The following is a 17,992-nucleotide window of genomic DNA, read 5'->3' on the forward strand; positions in this document are numbered from 1 at the left end:
ACTAGCACATTAAAGAAAAATGGCAGAGCAATTTTTCAAACTGTCTGTGTATAAATCATAATGCATAAGAGTTTCAGCAGGAGCTGCTGCTGTATTCGCCAAACAGGATTTTAAGAACACAAATACATGGTTTTATTTATTTTGAGTCTATATTTAGAAAACACAAACTTTCAACCTAAGAAGATTTTAGCTAAAAAATAATTCTAGATAAAATTCATGTCTCATACAGATTAGTCTGCTATAACCAATACTTAAACTAGAAAATAATGTGAGACCAAAAAATAAAAAAAAAAAAAGTGTCATCTGTTACATATGAGAAAAAATATTCTTTCATTTATTTTCTAAATCCAAAAAGCCTTCAGAAGACCTGTCCTTCCTCCACTTCATTCAGACAGAGCAGAATCTTTGGTAATAAAATGCTAAAGTAGATTTTCAATAGACCTTATTTAGCAGCAAATACTTTCCAAACAACTCTGAATATTTTACAGATTCCCCCACCAACGAGACAATGAGTGCAGCACAATTCCTAATTGCACAATATTTACCCACTTCATTACTTCAGAGCACTGCTTATGTGAGATGGATGAATCTTTTGATCAGAGTAGGTGGAAAAACCTTAACTTATCTCTACAGAAAACAAAAAGAGCCCACAGTTACTGGTCATGCTTAGGAATGTTCCTGCTCCCTGAATGCCAGCTGGTCTACAGGAGCAAAGCCTCTCTGGGAAATAACTTCACACAGGAACTTAATTCTTCCATATAGGTTTGAATATTAAGTTAGTCATCCCAAACTGAGATTTAAGATTCCATGGAAATATTTATTCCTGACAAGATACCTGCAAATGCATGCAAATACACTCCAGTGAATGCTCTTTTAGTTGAATTGATTGCAAGCACTTCTACCTGCAATTAAAGGTGTTACTTGATGTAAAATGAGTTATATGTTAATGCAATTTTTGTCTTTTCTTCCCCTCCTCTTTTTGTGTGTATTATTTGGTCTACTTTGTTTCATAATAGTTCACTTTCCACTCTCATAAGAAGCCACTCTAGTGTTCTCTTTCTCTATTCCCTGCCCTGCGCCCCCCTCCCCCCCGGTTCCAAGGCAGTTTCTGTGTCTACAAATCTACAAAGACAGATCTATATCCATGTCACACACAACAGACAGAGAGTTTCTATGGCTTTCATGGATTGTAATATTATTATACACTTACACTAATGCATTGGCATGCATCACAAAAAGATGAGGGGATGAATTTTGGACCTTTTGTACCTAGGTTGCATTCAAAATCAGTACACTGGTAAGAGATTCTTGAGGAGAGAGAAGGTCTTTGTCATTTAGCTTTTTTTATGATGAAGCATTTTCCTCTTTTCCTTCAAAATTGGTTATTTCAATGAACAAGAAAAAAAATTCCTAAGCCCCTTGTAAATACTAGCAATAAAATACACACTTTATAGAAGTGTGTAGACAGTTCTGAGAATTCCAGGGGGCAAAATTTGTCTACCAATTTAATACCAACTGAACAGAAACAGAAAAAGCTTCCTGTTCCTGCACTTGATCAAAACTTTTAAATCACAATCTTATAGTCCCAGTACAGGCACTTTTAGTTAGTTTAGATCTTTCTTGAGTCTCATTGTGGGCAAATTTTGGGATACTATTTCATGCTACCACCTACAAAAATTCTTGTTTCAGAGGTAGCTGACTGCTCATTTTTCTGTCAGGATAGGTTTCATCAAAGAAGTATCTTCAGATAACAGAGATTTCAACACCAGAGAAACAACCAGCAGGTCACCAGGAGATGAATTAGCTCCACACATTATTAATTTAATATTGTGTCTTCACTGTGTAACTCTACTGCAGTTATTTTCCCTGCAGGGTTTTTTTAATGACCCTCTTTGCTCCCAGTCCATAGTAAAGAGTCCATATAAAGATATTTGGTTTTCATTATGAGCATGACTTGGCCAAGACTCAAAAAATCATATTCATCCCTCAAACGCTTTTTTTTTAAAATGAAATATCCAGATCCCTTCCCCTTCAGAGGAGTCTAATGGTTAAAACACCTTTGGCTTGGATTCCTTATGCCAGAAATGTTTCTATGTGCCACTCTGAATAAGGTAGAATATGCCTAAGGAAAAATTACTATTGTGGGAAGTACAGCATAAGTGTAGGAGAAAAAAGTGCTGGAGGACATTCCTACTCTGACTCAATTTATTGCCATTGCTATGTGCTAACAATTACATCCTTATAAAAGTGCATGTTTGAGCCTCTCTTTAACAGCTAACTGTACTGCCACAAAAAGCTGGCAGCAGCTCAGGAATTTGTCTTCACCAGTTTATGCTCCCTATCACCAGTTTATATCCCTATCAGTTTATGCTCCTATTATTTGGCTTATCTGTTAAAAATTCAGTAGCAGGTTGGAAGGCAAGAATGTGAATATCATCCTCATTTACAGTCAGATAAGATATAGAGTAGTGAGGTTTTGTTCTTCTGACTTTCAGGACAATGAGATTTGAAATATGGATTGAAATATGGTACCTTTCACAGGCACCACTCCTTTTCTGCACCAAATCACACATGAAGTAACTGTACTTGTCCAGTAGCTGGATTTTGAGGACGTCAATCAATTTCCCTCTCAAAGCAGAGTCAGAATCTCCCAGAATTTCAGTGAATTACAGTGTCTGCTTTTCCAATCCCACATGTTGACAGTGTTTTTACAGTTTCACAAGAAGTGCAGCCTGTAGGAAGGATCTCCAACTAAAGCTCTCTATTTCTATACATAGCTCTCTATTTATCTATCCCACAAAGCTCCTGGTCAGGGCCCTCAGTACACCAAGGAGCTGTAATTCCACCAAGGACCCCATCCAGGGGTTCCACTGAGGCCTGTACCCAGGAACTGTGCTCAAGCCTAGCTACCCCCCGGCACAGGCTTGTGTTGTGTTGTAGACAGATCCCTAAGCAGCCCTGTAGCCTATCCATGCTGCTACCTTGTTCCTACCTGCACTGCTGCCAACCTCAGTTCTTGCCTACCTGCCCTTGCTTGCCCCTCCCTGACAAGGGTGCTGAAAAATGCTCACCATGGGGATGAATGATATGCAAGGAACGGGGTCTGATTAATAACCTCAATTTGCTAAATATGGACTGCCTTATACACTTATTTTTAGAGCCAGTGTATTCTGATGGATTTTGCAATCAACATAATTGCCTCTACTAAAGTGAATTATATATTAGATGCTATAGCTTGTGCTTTAGAAGTGACTGATTACCATGAGAGAACAGATTTGCCAATAATTTTAAAGGCCATATTAATTTGTAACATTTCACGATGAAAGATGGTCAGTGATGTTTATAAATGGGTATTTGAACAAGAAACAAGTATTGAAACACATTTCTGTAGCTGTGCAGTAAATACAGTCTACTAGCTCTTGAAAATTCCATGCAGGCATTCACAAAATGTGGGCAATCTGAGAATTTCAAGTGAGACTACAAATCCAGAGTTGCATAGAGAGGATGCCTGTACTTTGCCTCTTGCAAGTTTTTAAACTATCACACTCAAAAAAAAAAAATTTCATCGTTTGCTACATGTTTCCTATTCTTGACAGTTCACTTGCATTTGAAAGCTCCTAAGAAACCTCTATAGATTTTTTTTCTTTAGATAAGATCTTAGAGATTCATGACACATTTCATTCTAGGCTCAAGAAACTGGACTGAGTACACATTATATTATACTTACTCAAAAAACCCACAAAAAACCAAACCCAGAACTTTCACCCAAAACCCACACTGAGGAGTTTTATCTTGTTGCTAAACAGGGGCTAAATCTTCCCTTTTGCCACAGTGGAGCAAAGGCCACAGCTAAATTCAATGGAAGTTCTACTGGGCCTCTGAAGACCACAGACTATGGCACCTACACCCCCACCACCATGTACACAAACTCCTTCCCTAACTGTGACAGTGCCAGTGGGGTCACAGCTGGATTCACACCAGCGTGTTTTCAGTGAACACTCTTTATCTCCACTGAGGCCAGGTTAAATTTATGTACTCCCTGAGCCAAAATCCTGTTTTCAGAGTCAGTGTGTTATAAGCCTAGTCTGTATCTAAAGAGCAAAGAAAATAGCAAGTACTGCAAGGTCTAAGAGTTTCAAAGTGCCCTGCGGGCAGGCAGTTCTCCCTGTATATGCAAGTGCCTGCTTCAGATGGAGAATTACAGGACAATCAGCACAAAACATGACTGCAGGATGGAAAGCATGAAATTAGCTCTTTTATTTAAATGTTGGGATTTCTAGGGCTATTTCATACCATCTTTAGGTCACCTCTGCTCTTAGTCAATAGGAAAAAAATTGCCCTTAGCAACAGCTATTGAGTTTCACTTAGTCTTAAAAATGGGTCACCACAGAGCCCTGTGTATCTACAAAAGAACCACACTCTTAAGTAAATGCTAATAAAATTAAGTTAGAAGGAAGACCATGATCAGGTTCATTTGCATTAAATTGCCAAATCATCAAAACCTTAACTCATGAAACACTTCTCTCTATTTCTAGTCTTTACTCTTAGATCCTATTCTTTCCCATAAGACTTCAGGAAAGCAATTTGATTATAGATTTACACAAGCAGAGGACTATTTTACATAAACAAAGAGCAAGAAAGAACCCAAATTTCAAACTACTGAAGAGATCAAGAATTAGAAAAAGGCAAATTCATCTTCAACATACAGAAGTCCCCAGATGATGATGGCCTTGGAAAATCCTGCAGGGTGACAAAAAACGGGTATGGGAAAAATGTCACCCAAGATCAGACTAAGAATATCCAATTGTCAAATACAATTTAAAACTACATCCATTGAATCATTTCATGTTTCTTGATATTATCAAATGTTTTGCCCCAAGCTATTGACTCATAGTTATGGATTGATTTCCAGAGATGCTGAGAACATGCAGTTTTCCAGCAGAGCTCAGGTAAGCAATAGGGATCAGTATTTCTCAAATAAAAATTGCTTACTAATAAGCTGTTGCCAAGGAAATCCTTCCTGTGCATTTGGGCAATGAAAATATACAATGCATTCTCCCCACAGCTCTTCCAAACAGTCACTCTATGGTAAAGGGTATAGAAAGACAAATGAGAGAGGAAATTCCTGGACTACTCAAGTTTTCATAGAGGAATTTGAAGCTAAGCATGGAAAACAAGCAAACAAGGGACTCCAAAGAGAAAATTATATGAAAATGTTCAACATATGAAAATTTGCTTTCAAAACATATGATCCATGACTGCAGTTACTTTTTGTGCAATATGTACTTTTTAGCATTACTGTGGGCTGGGGAGAGAAGAGGGAAATAAGCCAGGTGAAATGGTTCATGCTCAGAACAGAGCAGCAGAGACAAAACATGGAGAGGCCTCTGTCAGTTTATTTTTAAAGTATCTCACACTTTAAAAGGGAGCAACTAATTAAGACTTACCCCAACCCCCATGATTGCTCTAATTTCCTAGGAGATTGCCTTTGTAATACTTTGTAATGACTTTACCTGGAAGGCTACTGAAAATATGTTACGTTTTCAAAACTTGTCTTTCTTCACAGCAACAGAATTTAAGAATTTGCTTTGAAGATAGAGAAAAACAGTCTCATTTAGCATCACTTAAAGATCACATGGTCAAGTGCCCTTAAACTTATGTTGCATTATCAGTTATCTACCGTGTTCTCCATAACTTACCAACATTCTGCAGTCCTCCTCCATTTTTAACTCATTTGAGAGAAATGAACACAAAAAAATTTACAATGCTCAAATATCCTGTTGCAACTATATAGATGCAGTTGACTTTTTGTCTTCTAGTATGTCCAAACATCCTTAAGACTATAACTGATATGTCAAAGATACTTTTGGGTGCCCTCTGTTAGTAGGGCACTATCAGCAAAAGTTCGCTAGAGAAAATGAGTAAAAGTTACTAATTCTTCTTATTTTATGTCTGAAATTCTTACAATCCTCTTACATTTTCACAAATATGTTAAATTAAGCCTAAAGAATTAAAAAAAACCAAATAATTGCCACTTCATTGTGAATTGAATTTTTCCCTAGCATTTCATATTTTCTACTTATTCAAAAAAGAGGACAGTAATGGACTAAATGCCTCAAATTTGCAACAGCTGTGAATGACTAAACCTCCAAGAGAACCTGACAGGTTCCATTAGAACTGAGACCAAATGCACATGGAATAACAACATCATATGTGGCATTATATTTCCCCTTTCTGGGATGCAATTATCTTAACTAGCTCCTCTATTTAACTAATCCTTAATGACATGACCTGTTTATAATATGCCAGGAAAAAAAGAATCCATCAGTTACAAAATTATATCTGTAAGAAAAGAGAAGATAATTCCAAGCAGGTCACATGCTCAGCCACTAGCTGTGTCTATTTCAAGAGCCAGGTTTTCTGAATTGAGATCCAATTCTGTTTGTCACAAAACCTAATCATAATTCAGGAACATGACTTAACTCACAGGAAAAAGCAAAGTTATTTGAACTACACTAGCCTTAATAATAGTAGTTATTATTATTACTACTTATTTTCACTAACAAAATCACTCTAAAACCAATGGGATTCTACAAAGAACAACATGTCCTGCCTGGGTGGACTCCAAGACACATGGCACTAAAATGGGACTTCAACAGATGGAACGTAAGGACCTGCCTTTGTAAAAATTATTTGCAATTTGAGGAATCTCTCTTGACAACACTTAAAGCATGATTTTCAAGAAAAAGTAGGAAGATTTTCAGCACTTTAAGAAAATTGGCTGTTCTCAGCTACCTCAGAATGATCATAGTCAATATTTTGGAAATTACAATCAAAAGGCTATTTTCCATTTTGACATAAATTAACTTAATCCAAGCCCTCTTTTTGCCACCACAACGTAGCAGTGCACTACAGATTTATTATCAGAATGTGTCTGTGGTTTTGTGACGTTTATTGGAAGATTCTGTTTGTATATCTTTTTCAGTTATACTTTCCACAGAAAAATATTTTTAAGGCAAATAATTGCTATTACAAGTCCACATGGATCAAATTATATTTTAGAGAAGTTATTAACATATTATACAAATATGTTAGGATTATTTATTTCTTAGTTAGTTCTGGTAATAAACTAACACACAGTATCTCAATCTCATTTAATTTCTTGTTTAAGATAAATTATGTTCCTGGCAGTATGCTACATTCTGGACAGTAGCTCAGTTATGGATGAGTAAAGATGAATGGTTAGGATTAATTTTTAAATTAAAATAAAATTCTAGAGTATTTACAATGGCTAGTTAAAATAGGTTAATGGCAAAGAAATTTATTTGCCTTGTTAGTATTTTTTTGATCAAGGAAGATTACAGAGAGAGTTTTGCTTTTTGCTGGTCTTGAGAGACTTCTAATGCCTGCCACAGTTAATAATTTTAGAGGGCACAGTTTTAAGCTCGTTCAAGACAAGTCCATGAAATTCGTAGCACTACACAGCACCATAATGCATGATAAGTATGAAATGCATTTGCATATCTGTAATAACATAAATTCTATGTACTATATTTTCCAGGAAATAACAATTACCGTGAAAATCTGCAGAACATGCAAACCTACTTTAGATTTATTTTGGTTCCTTAAATATTTTGATGAAATATTTTCATTTTCCTGTATTCCTCTGATTACCACTGTTTACAAGGGAAATGCTAATTTCTGGGATTTGGATGATGCTAACCTAATAAGAACAGTATTGAAAAGGTGCCTTAAAAGTTTATTTTCCTGCAAATGCCCCAGCATTATCCAGTTCTGGTGACACACAGTCCCCTTTGGTAGCTCCAGTACAATGCTCAGGCCCTGCTGCACAGGGAGGCTGTGGGTCTGTTTCATACAGGATTGCACTTCTGGCTCATGACATGGAAGGAGCAATGAGATAGCAGGACTGGGGGATTGGCTTCCCCTTCCTTGTCTCCTCTGCAACTAAAGAGCTTACCTCAGCAACTGAAACCTATTTAAATCTCAAAAGCTTTCAAGTGAGTACATTTACTGTTCAACAAAAGCACCTCCCTGCATGATGAAGACACTGATTCCAAGTTTAATGCTATATTCATGGTGTGCAAACCTGGACACACTATACAAGATTTCTATTTACTGACTAAGGTGTATAATTCATTGATCAATCCACTGATCAGGTGTGACAGGAAACTTAGTATCTCCTACTTTAGAATAAAGGACAGTAATATAAACTTTCTCAGCCTGATCTTAAATTCAGACTTGGTAAGCATGTAATTATTTATGAAAACCATCCTGGTAACGTGATACATTAGAGCTGAACAACTCAATGTCTCTTAAACCATAGTTAATTACTTGCTGATCTTTAACATATTAGGGGACTTTAATGAAGTAATAAATGGTAAATCAAGCATTTTTCCTTCAGTGACTCATTTCCTCCTCTGGAGTGGCTAAGCACACACACGTGGTAACAATCCCTCCTCCTCGGGAGCTTTCAGTAACTATTTACTGGACATCTTCAAATATCAGTGAAAAATTGAACATTTTTCTACTCCAATAGAATGAGGAAACTGTCACATTTTCAAACTGTACCTTGGAGACATGTGCAGCTCTGCTGAGAGTTTCGGCTTAAAATTACTTTATTTGGCAATGTATTTGAAATTAAACCGAGCCTGCTTTAAAAAGGAAGGAAGAATTTATTGGAACCATCCATCCTGAAGTCTTTGGCTCCCAAGGGCAGAGAATCCAAATTACAAGTGAACACTCACATTTCTGAAAAGCTGTAAAATGAGATATTCATGGTCTGAAGTTTTGAGAACAAAACCTATCATGTACATGCTCAGTTACCTAAACAAGTGACCTGGTCTTCAGATGAGCTCAGTACTTAGTTTGGATTAGAATGAACAGGAGGCTGCTCATAGATACACTTTCTTTAAAAATGAGGTCACTATTTGAGTACAGAAGAACCTAACTTTGTTATAATTTTTAATAATGTTTTTTTCTAATACATTGCCACCTATTGTCCTCAAATTTTGCTGTCTAAGCACACATCAGTAATTACAACATATACTTTACTGATAAACTCCCAAGACACAGGCAAATAAAAAATAAACAGTATTTTCTAATACAGTTCATATTAGAACTATATTGGTTTTCATAATCAGCAGTTTTCCACATGGTGTATATTGGAAATAAGAGTTTTAAACTAGGCAAATCTTTGGTTCTCAATCTGATAATAACCATTTCACAACCATCAATAAAGTCTCCTCTGCTTCACTGAGATTCTCTCATTGTAAATAATTACACTTGCTGGAGCAAACAGAGAATATAAATACTAAGCTGGGTTATGATGAGTCTTGACTTTTAGGGCTTGGGGTTTTTATTTTTTTCCTCAGATCCACTCCAAAATATGACTTTGATAAGCTTCTGACAAACTTTGAAAAAGGTAGCAACACATTCATTTCAATGGCAGTAGCTCTTGCACAGAAACTACATGACATATAATTATCTTTTAAACAGTGGGATGGTGAAACAAGACAGATTGCTATGACACATTCATTAACAAAATGCATAATTTCCAAAAGAAATAGGAAGTATTTCTACACTGACCATAGTCTGTGTTTTCCGGCTCCCAACAATTTGATGGCCAAAAATAGGGTGTCTATAGGCAAAAAAAAAAGAAGTAGGAAACTCAAGTTAGACAATGCAAGCATTATACAGTCCTTGAATAGTTACTGGTTTTCAGAATAATTTTATATTTCTGGTAGATCTATTAAACTGTTAACTTGACATTTTTAAAATAGGCATCAAAACAGAAAATTACATTTGTACACCTGTTTATCACACTAGTGTGGGAATGACATTGAAAAAGAAAAAAAAAAAGGTGGGTTTTTTGTTCTCAAAGTTAAGGGAAAAAAACCCACAAGGCTAGATAATGGGGTTGTCTTTTACATTTTCCCTAGAAATACATCTCTCACATGTCCTGGAGAATCAGGTTTAGAGGTATAAAGACAGAAGATGCTTTGAAGTTCATTTGGTGCTTGATTTTTGAGAGTTTTCATTCACAGATTAATATTCAATTATCTTTCCTAGGTGTTATTTGTTTAAAAGTGCCTCTAAAAACATCCTGTTTTCACAAAGACATCAACACCTCCTTTTTAATAATTGTTTACTGGTTGTGATTTAAAATGTGGGGGCTTTTTAAGGGAAAGACAATAAAGTATCAAAAACTACTTCAACACTATACTTATTAAGACTGTGCTACATGTATTGTTCAAAGAATTCCCTTCAAACAAATGGAGAATATAAGTCTGTATAGACATTTTTCATACAAATCACTTAATTTCTAAAATAACAACTTTTGGTTAAAATGGATATTATTATAGCATTTTTATAGAGCACATAATCCCAATACAGACCATTCACTTAAGAGTCAGACTCAATGGTCCCTGTGGGTCCCCTAAAACTCAAAATATTCTGTGATTGAGTGACTGATCTATACATAAACACATACACACAGCTACAGAGAATTACATAATATTTGAGCAGTTGAATGCAACTCATTAAATGTGTGAAGTGGTTTGAGTGGTATTTCAAAACACAGGTGGTTCTTCAGGAAAACCTTCTGCTTTACTCTCTATTTCTCATTGTTTTTTCTCAAAAATCTCCCAGCTGCAAAAAATGGAAACTTCTTTGCTGCCCACTTCCCTTCAAAACTGTTTTAATGTTAATCTGGATACCAACAGGGCTTAAGGGTGACACATTCACACCAATTGTCAAATTAAATATATATTGTGAAAAATCTCTTGGTTTTGTAACATTGACACATCAAATTTAATAGAAGCAATTTAGACCTTGTTATTTATCAAGCAACAGCAAAGAGCTAAAGGATAAAAAAGGAACTATCACAAGCTAACTTCAAAGGCTAAGATGTGTTTCTTGCAAGCCATTTGGTATATTTTAAGGGACCAACAAAAAGTAATCCTCCAATCAACCATTCCTTCACAGTGCCACTGAAAGAAAGTGACCAGTAGAAGTACATATAAGCACAACTAGAAAAAATATGAACTCCTAAAGAATGAATTGCAGTAATCAGCACATTTTGGAGAAGCAACTATAAAATTTAATAGAGTAATTCATATAAAGCAAAAAGTCACCATCATTGAAATATACAGTTTACAAACTCAGGAAGTGAGAACAGTCCTTCCTTAGAGCATAGAATGTATATCCAGAGAGGCCCAAGAAGAAAAGCACAGCTACATCATTTCTCTGCTAAAAGGAAGGTTAAACTCTGTTTACAGGTTCAAGCAGAGCTTCTGAAAAAAGTGTGTAGTGAGGGCTACTAAACACATAGAAGCCATATCTGCTCAAGCAGCTCTCCAGCTGAAACTCTTCCAGTTGTGGGCATACTTGCTCCAAAGTCCATATTAAAGCTCCTCATGCATACTTAGGATTTCTCATGACAAATTGCATATACTCCCATCCCAATTGAAATTAAAAACAAATTCCATCTTCTGACTTAGGGAAAAATCCCAAACGTTGCTTTCAGCACTCATTTCACAACAGGCTATGAACAAATACTATATATTCATAACTATGTTAATGATGGTACAGGAGGACTCTGCTGTTTCATACATAAATGAAAAGCTATGTGTGGCCAGAGTACTTTTTTCAGTATTTAGTTTAAATAACACATTTAAATTTTACTGAAACTCGCACTTTCAGGGTGAAGGCAGTGTGGGCACTAAACACAATATAGGAAAGGGGACATGATCTTCAGTGTTGTGAAATGTTGTCACTTTAGCTCGCTAGGAGGCAGAGATGACCAAGGCTTTTCTAAAGGATAAAAAGGTTCAACCTAAATGTGGAGAAGAGACTGAGGAAAAAGCAGAAAATAATGCACTGGCTACTAAGGATGAGTGTAAGCCTCTCTGTGCCAGGGAGATAAAAGCAGAAAAGTTAAAACAGAACATGAGTTTTAATTAGCAAAGCACATGATAAGCCATAATAAAAGGTTTCCAAGATGTGCGATAGGGCAAGCAAAAAGAGAAACCCCAGTAAAAGGCAGACATTACAAGATGAGAAAGGGGTTCAAGTAACAGCTAGTACAGATAAGTACAGAAGATCATTAAATGCCTTCCTTGTTTGAGTCTGCAGAAGGAGGGAGATGGTGGGCAGACAAAGGTCTTCCACAGAGGCATGAGGTCTCTGCCGAGGCTCTGAGGCGGGCAGGCAGCAGCTGTCCCTGCACTGCCAGCCCTGACCCCGCCTGCCTGGGCTCGGATGCGTTTGATGGGACTCGCTGAGGAGCTCAGCTCATCGGCTCAGGCACTGCAGCGTGGCCAGAGCTGGCCCCCAGCCAGCTGCCTCCCAGAGGGAACAGAGTTCAATTCTGCCTGCAATCAGCTCTGCCAACATGCCCAAAATTAATTTGGACATGGAGATAAGGCTACAGGGCAAAGCACAGGGAAAAAAAAAATTTAGAGAGGGAAATGTTTTTATGAGGTCATACAGTTCAGGTTAGAAGGCTGATGAAATTCAGCACAGAAAGCTTAAGGATTTTTTGTGTTTTCACATAGGTAAATTGTGTTTATTTCCAAAAAAGCAAAAAAAAAAGCTTCACCAAGCTAAAGAATGACTCTTGGTTCCTCAGGACTGTGATTTATATGCATGTGTAAATATTTTGATGAAATACTTTCTCTGGTATTTCTCTTTGTCCTCTATTTCCAATACTTTGTAACAATGACTATCTAATTGGTGAGAGTTATCAAAAGTACTGAATTATCTGCATGATGTTTAAAGGGGTGCAATTACCTGAAGGGTAATTTATACACGGAAAAAATATTCATTCAAGTAACCTTTGAAACATGGACATTATTTTTAAAAACATTGCATGAAGCAGAGGAGCTTCAGAAGATTACAGCAAAGGGAAGATGTGTATTTCCAGAAAAGGTAAAAAGCTAAAATTTTCTCTTTTATAATGTTTCTATGTCTACTCTTTAGATTGAACAGTTGTAATACTCTATATGTTTCCAATCTTTGAAAGCTAAAGGTTGCTAATATTTGGATTTTTCAAAAGCGCATTAGGTCACTGACAGTGTAAAATCCCTACTAGTAGAGAAATAAACATCCTACATTACTTTCTTAGCAGCAAGTAAAGACTTACGGTATCACCCTAAGATATGTGCTCAAATACAGCTACAGCTGCTGATAAAGTTGTATTCAAAGAGTAGATATCTAACATACATTTTCAAAGCAGGAAATAGCATCGATATGTGCAGAGATAAGGAAAACTCTCCTAAAAACAGGCAAAAAATAGGATAAGATACAGATAAAGATTTAAAAAGAAAGAAAGTCCAAAACATCAAGAAAAAAAATTTTTGAAAATTCTGGACACTGAAAATAAAGCCTGATATAAAATCAGTTTTTGCTTAATGGACTTTTGAAATGCTGGGATTGTATGGACAAAAAGCACCAACAATAAACATGCGTGCAGTTAAAATGACTGATGTTTTTCCAAAGGAATATTCCACATTTTCTTGTCTAATTTCTTGCTTTTAACAGTCATAAAATTCTTGTCTTAATCTGAAGTTTACCTTGTTCCTTATTACAGACATCAAACAGTTTAATCACATAACACGTGACCATAATTTAAGTGTGAGCTTACATTTCCATTTCTGTTCCAAAAGTCTCCACACAATTTCCACTCCAGATATTCCACAATCTCCACTCCAGATATTTAACAATCTCTGAGAAGAATTTGCTAGACAGGTTATCCATGAAGACTATGGGAAAATGATTTGCCTTGTTCAACACAGAAGGATTAGGAAATAAAAAGAGTCTGATACGAAGATCCCTGGTCTAATGGAATGAGGTCAGGAATGAGAATAGGAGGCATGTGCAAAGGAAAAAAGCTGCCTGTTCTCATCTGATCTATTAACAATATCCCACAGCAATGCAGGGAGGCTCTGCTCACATAAATTACCTTCTAAATTGCTGGACTATGCAAACAAAGCTTGGTTCAACTATTTGTTACAAATCACATATCCAAATACACTGTAGAATAATTATAGCATCCCTTGCAATGTCAAATATCCCTATAGAATGAATATTACACAATCTGTGTGCCTGGTTTCCTGATCTAGAAGCTCCTAAGTGATGATTTCACCCAGGAGAGCTATGGATGTGGTAAAACATGTACGTTTATTAACATGTACATTACATAACTCCACCATTTTCAAAGAGAAGATAATGAAATACTGATGTGGTTTGGTTATCTTTCATGAGTGTAGAAAACTTGAAGAAATTATCATCCTTAAGAATTTTACTTTTCCTCAGGAGGAAATATGAAGCAGTTCATCATGAAGAAGTATTAAAGAGAGAACATTTGTCATTTTGCCATGACATCCCACTTGCAGCTGAAGGAAGGTGGGTGGTAGAGCGGCTATGGGAAAGTCAAGAACTGTTTATCAGCCCAGGCAGAAATAATGCTGCCAGTTTTTATCAGTATGCTTTTGAGGCACTTTGTTTGATTGTAGGTGTAACTTGAATCAGCAGCCAGAACAAGTCGGGAGGAAGAGAAATAAGGCTTACCTAGCACTGCAGATATGACTGCAGATATGTTTAAGCTGAACAAAACAGTTACAAGGACCTTCATGCCCTTTAACCACAAAACTAGTTTTGCACACACAAACGCATACTGGTTCTCTTGAGTTATACACTAATATCGTTAAGTAAACCTAACCACATAAATCCATAATCCTCCTGTAATAAAGTCATATGAAACAAAATCTTGTAATATAGCACATATTCCACAATAAACAAACTAGAAGCAGTGGATGCTATGCATTGTAAGGAATCCAGTGATAAAGTAAATAGATCTGCTTTGGCTTTACCTCAAAATTAATCAATAACAATATCTGAGCTAATGAAACAGCCACTTGTAAAAATCAGTGTTACCCATCAGCTTTTATAAAACATGATTAATTTCTATGCATTAAACTCTATAACCAAGGAAGGAAATCACTAGGCAACTTTCAGCTACCCCTTGTTGATAGTAATAAGAAAAGAGTTGTCTCTGAAGCTGCTCCGTTCCACTCCACAAAATTTTTTAAAATCCAATTACTTGGATGGGGGGGAGTACTCAAACCACTTATAAACCTTTGCATATTACTGCTATTCTTCTCTCAGGCACCAGGGAGTCTTTATAAACAGCAGAAATGAAGCCTCTGCTGTAAAGTGGCTATGCACAATCTCAAATGCTTTGCGTGATGGATGGCGGGTTTCACTGGCATTCTGTTTTACATTCATTGCACTTCACAAACATGATTTCTTGGTAAAGTAAAAGGGTAAGATTGCCAGTCTAGCACTGTCATGCCCATACAGGAAGCAAGTAGTGCTCCATGATTAGCTCAATATAATTAAAAAAGAGGCTGAAGAATTTGGAAACAAGATTTTGGCTCTGTGGCTCCTCTTTTCTAACCAAAAAGAGGATGAGCACGGAAAGCAGTGTGGGGCAAAGTGTGTCTGAGTAAGGAGTTAAAAAAATCAAAAGTGACACTGATGGGGCAGTTAGAAAGACACATGGATTTGAAATCTTTTTCCCTCAGAAACCTTAACAGAACCTGTATATACCAAGCCTGACCTTAAAAGACAATTACTTAGTTATCACACCTGCAATTGCCAAAAAAATCTGCTAAATTCTGCATAATGTAACTTGTTTCTTTTTCATTTCTAAAATCTGGCTTCAAATAAAATCCTTCCCTCAAGGCACAGTAGATTACCCAGAAAGGCTCTGGAGAGTGGCTGAAGAGCTGTGATATTCAGCCACAGACTCAGAATTCAGAATGGCCAGAGGTTGGTCCAGAACAAGCCTAGAAGAAGCCAGCTCAGTAAGGCTGGCTCATAGAGATGTGTAAAGCAATGTCATTCCACCTGAGACATGAGGTGTCCACAACACTTCACACTCTAAACTATTTTGCAACAAAGATATTTCAAGATCCTTACAGTGATTCCTATATAATTTTATCCCCAATTTTAGGCATGGGAAAACAAGGCCAGATCAATTAAATGCATTTGTCAAGAAAGGGTTCCCAGAGGCAGAACAGGAGAAGATACTAAAGTCCTTCATCTTTCCAAGGTCCACTAATTTTGCTGCTACCTTCACTCTTGCTTTCACAAGAAACTGTTCCTGTTTTCATACTTTTCCTCAGATATTTGTGCCTTTCATCTTAAAAGGTACAAAACAATAGCAAAGCCTAACCCTCATCTCAGAAAATTAATTAATGCAAATCATGAAGTAATCTCATTTAAAAATGGGAGTGTGACTATCACTAGTGTCAGGTATCCTATGAGTTTTTTTACAGCCAAAAGATACTAGAAATGTTATTTTTCACAATTAACATCAGGAGACACTATGCATTCAGGGCTTGTAGAGGAAATTAGCATATTTTTCTGTGGGATGATATTACAGAAGCTTACCAGCTGAGAGGGCAAGTCAGGCATTCCTCACCAAGATGGACATATTATCATTTGTGTGGACATAAATGAAACATCTCTATGAGTAATCCCTGGCCCAGGGAAGATATGTTTTCCAAGATGCAGCTTGCTTTTCTTATTTGGGCCCCTCATATTTATTTGCTCTCGGGTAGAGGAAGATGGTGACCTCCTTTTTTGGTCACCGGTTTAAATTACCAGGAAAAGGCAATGCAGCTGTTTCTGCTTTTTCTTATTGAGTCTAATAAAAAAATTCCTCTCTTAATAAGGCAATTAATATTTATATTCATCTCCTTTGAATTAAATTGATATCACAGAAACGAACCTAATTAACACCTGAGTAGGTCACTGAATGATCCATCTTTTTTTTTTATTTCATATTATTTAAAAAAGCAGATGTGACTATACTCTTGCCTCCTGATGGCAAGAGTAATAACTGGAAAAGAATAATTTTTGCCCATAAAAGGGCATTTGTCCAAATGAAGCTCCACTGCTTTTAGCTATTTCTATACAACAGAAGGTGGTTTAAAACAAGCTAGAGATAATTTTACTGTCAGGAGGGAATGTGTCACCCTTTTGAGAACAAAACATCAAGCACATGGAGAACATTACCATAGCTAGTCTGTTTTTTGTAGGTTAGGTCTTTGTATTGCAAATATTTCTCTGCAGGTGTGGCTTCCGAACTTTTCAGTGCTGGCAGGTGCATGGTTTTCCCTTTTTATCAAAATATCTGGAAATTTGTGAATCCCATCCAGTACTAAGAGGGTACTATGTGCAGAGAACCTGACCATCTATTCTAGGGCAAAATTCACACATTTGCAGTCAAACTTTCCTCCCCGTTGAATATGTTCTCTTCATCTTCTAATTTAGCAGTTCAGTAACAGATTTTATACCAGCCTTATTTTGGTGGGGAACATGGAGATGTAAGCACACAAATTTTGCTGTTATAACTCCAGTTAACAATATGTCACCACTATGAATTTTTTCTCATCCTATACATTAACAGCTAAAGTTGCATTGTCACAACAACAAAGTCATGCTGTTGGCATAGGAATGGCAATGCAAAAGGTACCACAGAAAAGCAAACAAGCCAAACACTGCAGATACAGGCTGAGCAACACTTGATTAAAGCGTCTTATTTCATACGCATTTGTCAAATAGGTGCCAAATTCTTAACTTATGTAAATACACTGAGAAGATTATACAATCTAGCCCTCACTGAAGCTTTGGGTCCAAATGTAGGCTGTGGACCTCTCTGAGGAAAGCTCAAAGTAGGGTAGCTGCAGGACTCTCAGTGGTCCATGGCGCAGGTAATTCTAGTCCATACTTCTCTTCAGTCAGACTGTCATGCCAGCAGAGGTGCTCATTTCTTGTGCTGGAGATGGAGGCAGCTGTGCAGAATTCAATGACAAGCACTCCTGTAGGTAAGTACTACTCTCCACAAAATCAAGTTGATGTATATTTTGTCCTTCTGGACACTGCTTATTTAGACACTGAGCCA

General features: G+C 36.7%; 1 protein-coding gene across 12 annotated transcripts in view; it reads right to left on the bottom strand.

The window, feature by feature from the left end:
- Positions 1–17,992, bottom strand: part of RGS7 (regulator of G protein signaling 7) — a 250,885-nt gene that overhangs the window by 80,193 nt on the left and 152,700 nt on the right. For all 12 annotated transcript variants that reach the window (XR_011680081.1, XM_071432724.1, XM_071432730.1 and 9 more), the window contains exon 6: positions 9,607–9,658. Coding sequence is in view for 11 of the 12 variants with exons in the window: in XM_071432724.1 (XP_071288825.1) it covers positions 9,607–9,658 (52 nt within the window). In the remaining variant the exon portion in view is untranslated. The remainder of the gene's footprint in view (positions 1–9,606; positions 9,659–17,992) is intronic.

The sequence above is a fragment of the Agelaius tricolor genome, unplaced genomic scaffold (assembly GCF_023055355.1).
Source record: "Agelaius tricolor isolate 1412-34295 unplaced genomic scaffold, bAgeTri1.0.p SCAF_1, whole genome shotgun sequence".
In the NCBI taxonomy this organism is placed as follows: domain Eukaryota; kingdom Metazoa; phylum Chordata; class Aves; order Passeriformes; family Icteridae; genus Agelaius; species Agelaius tricolor.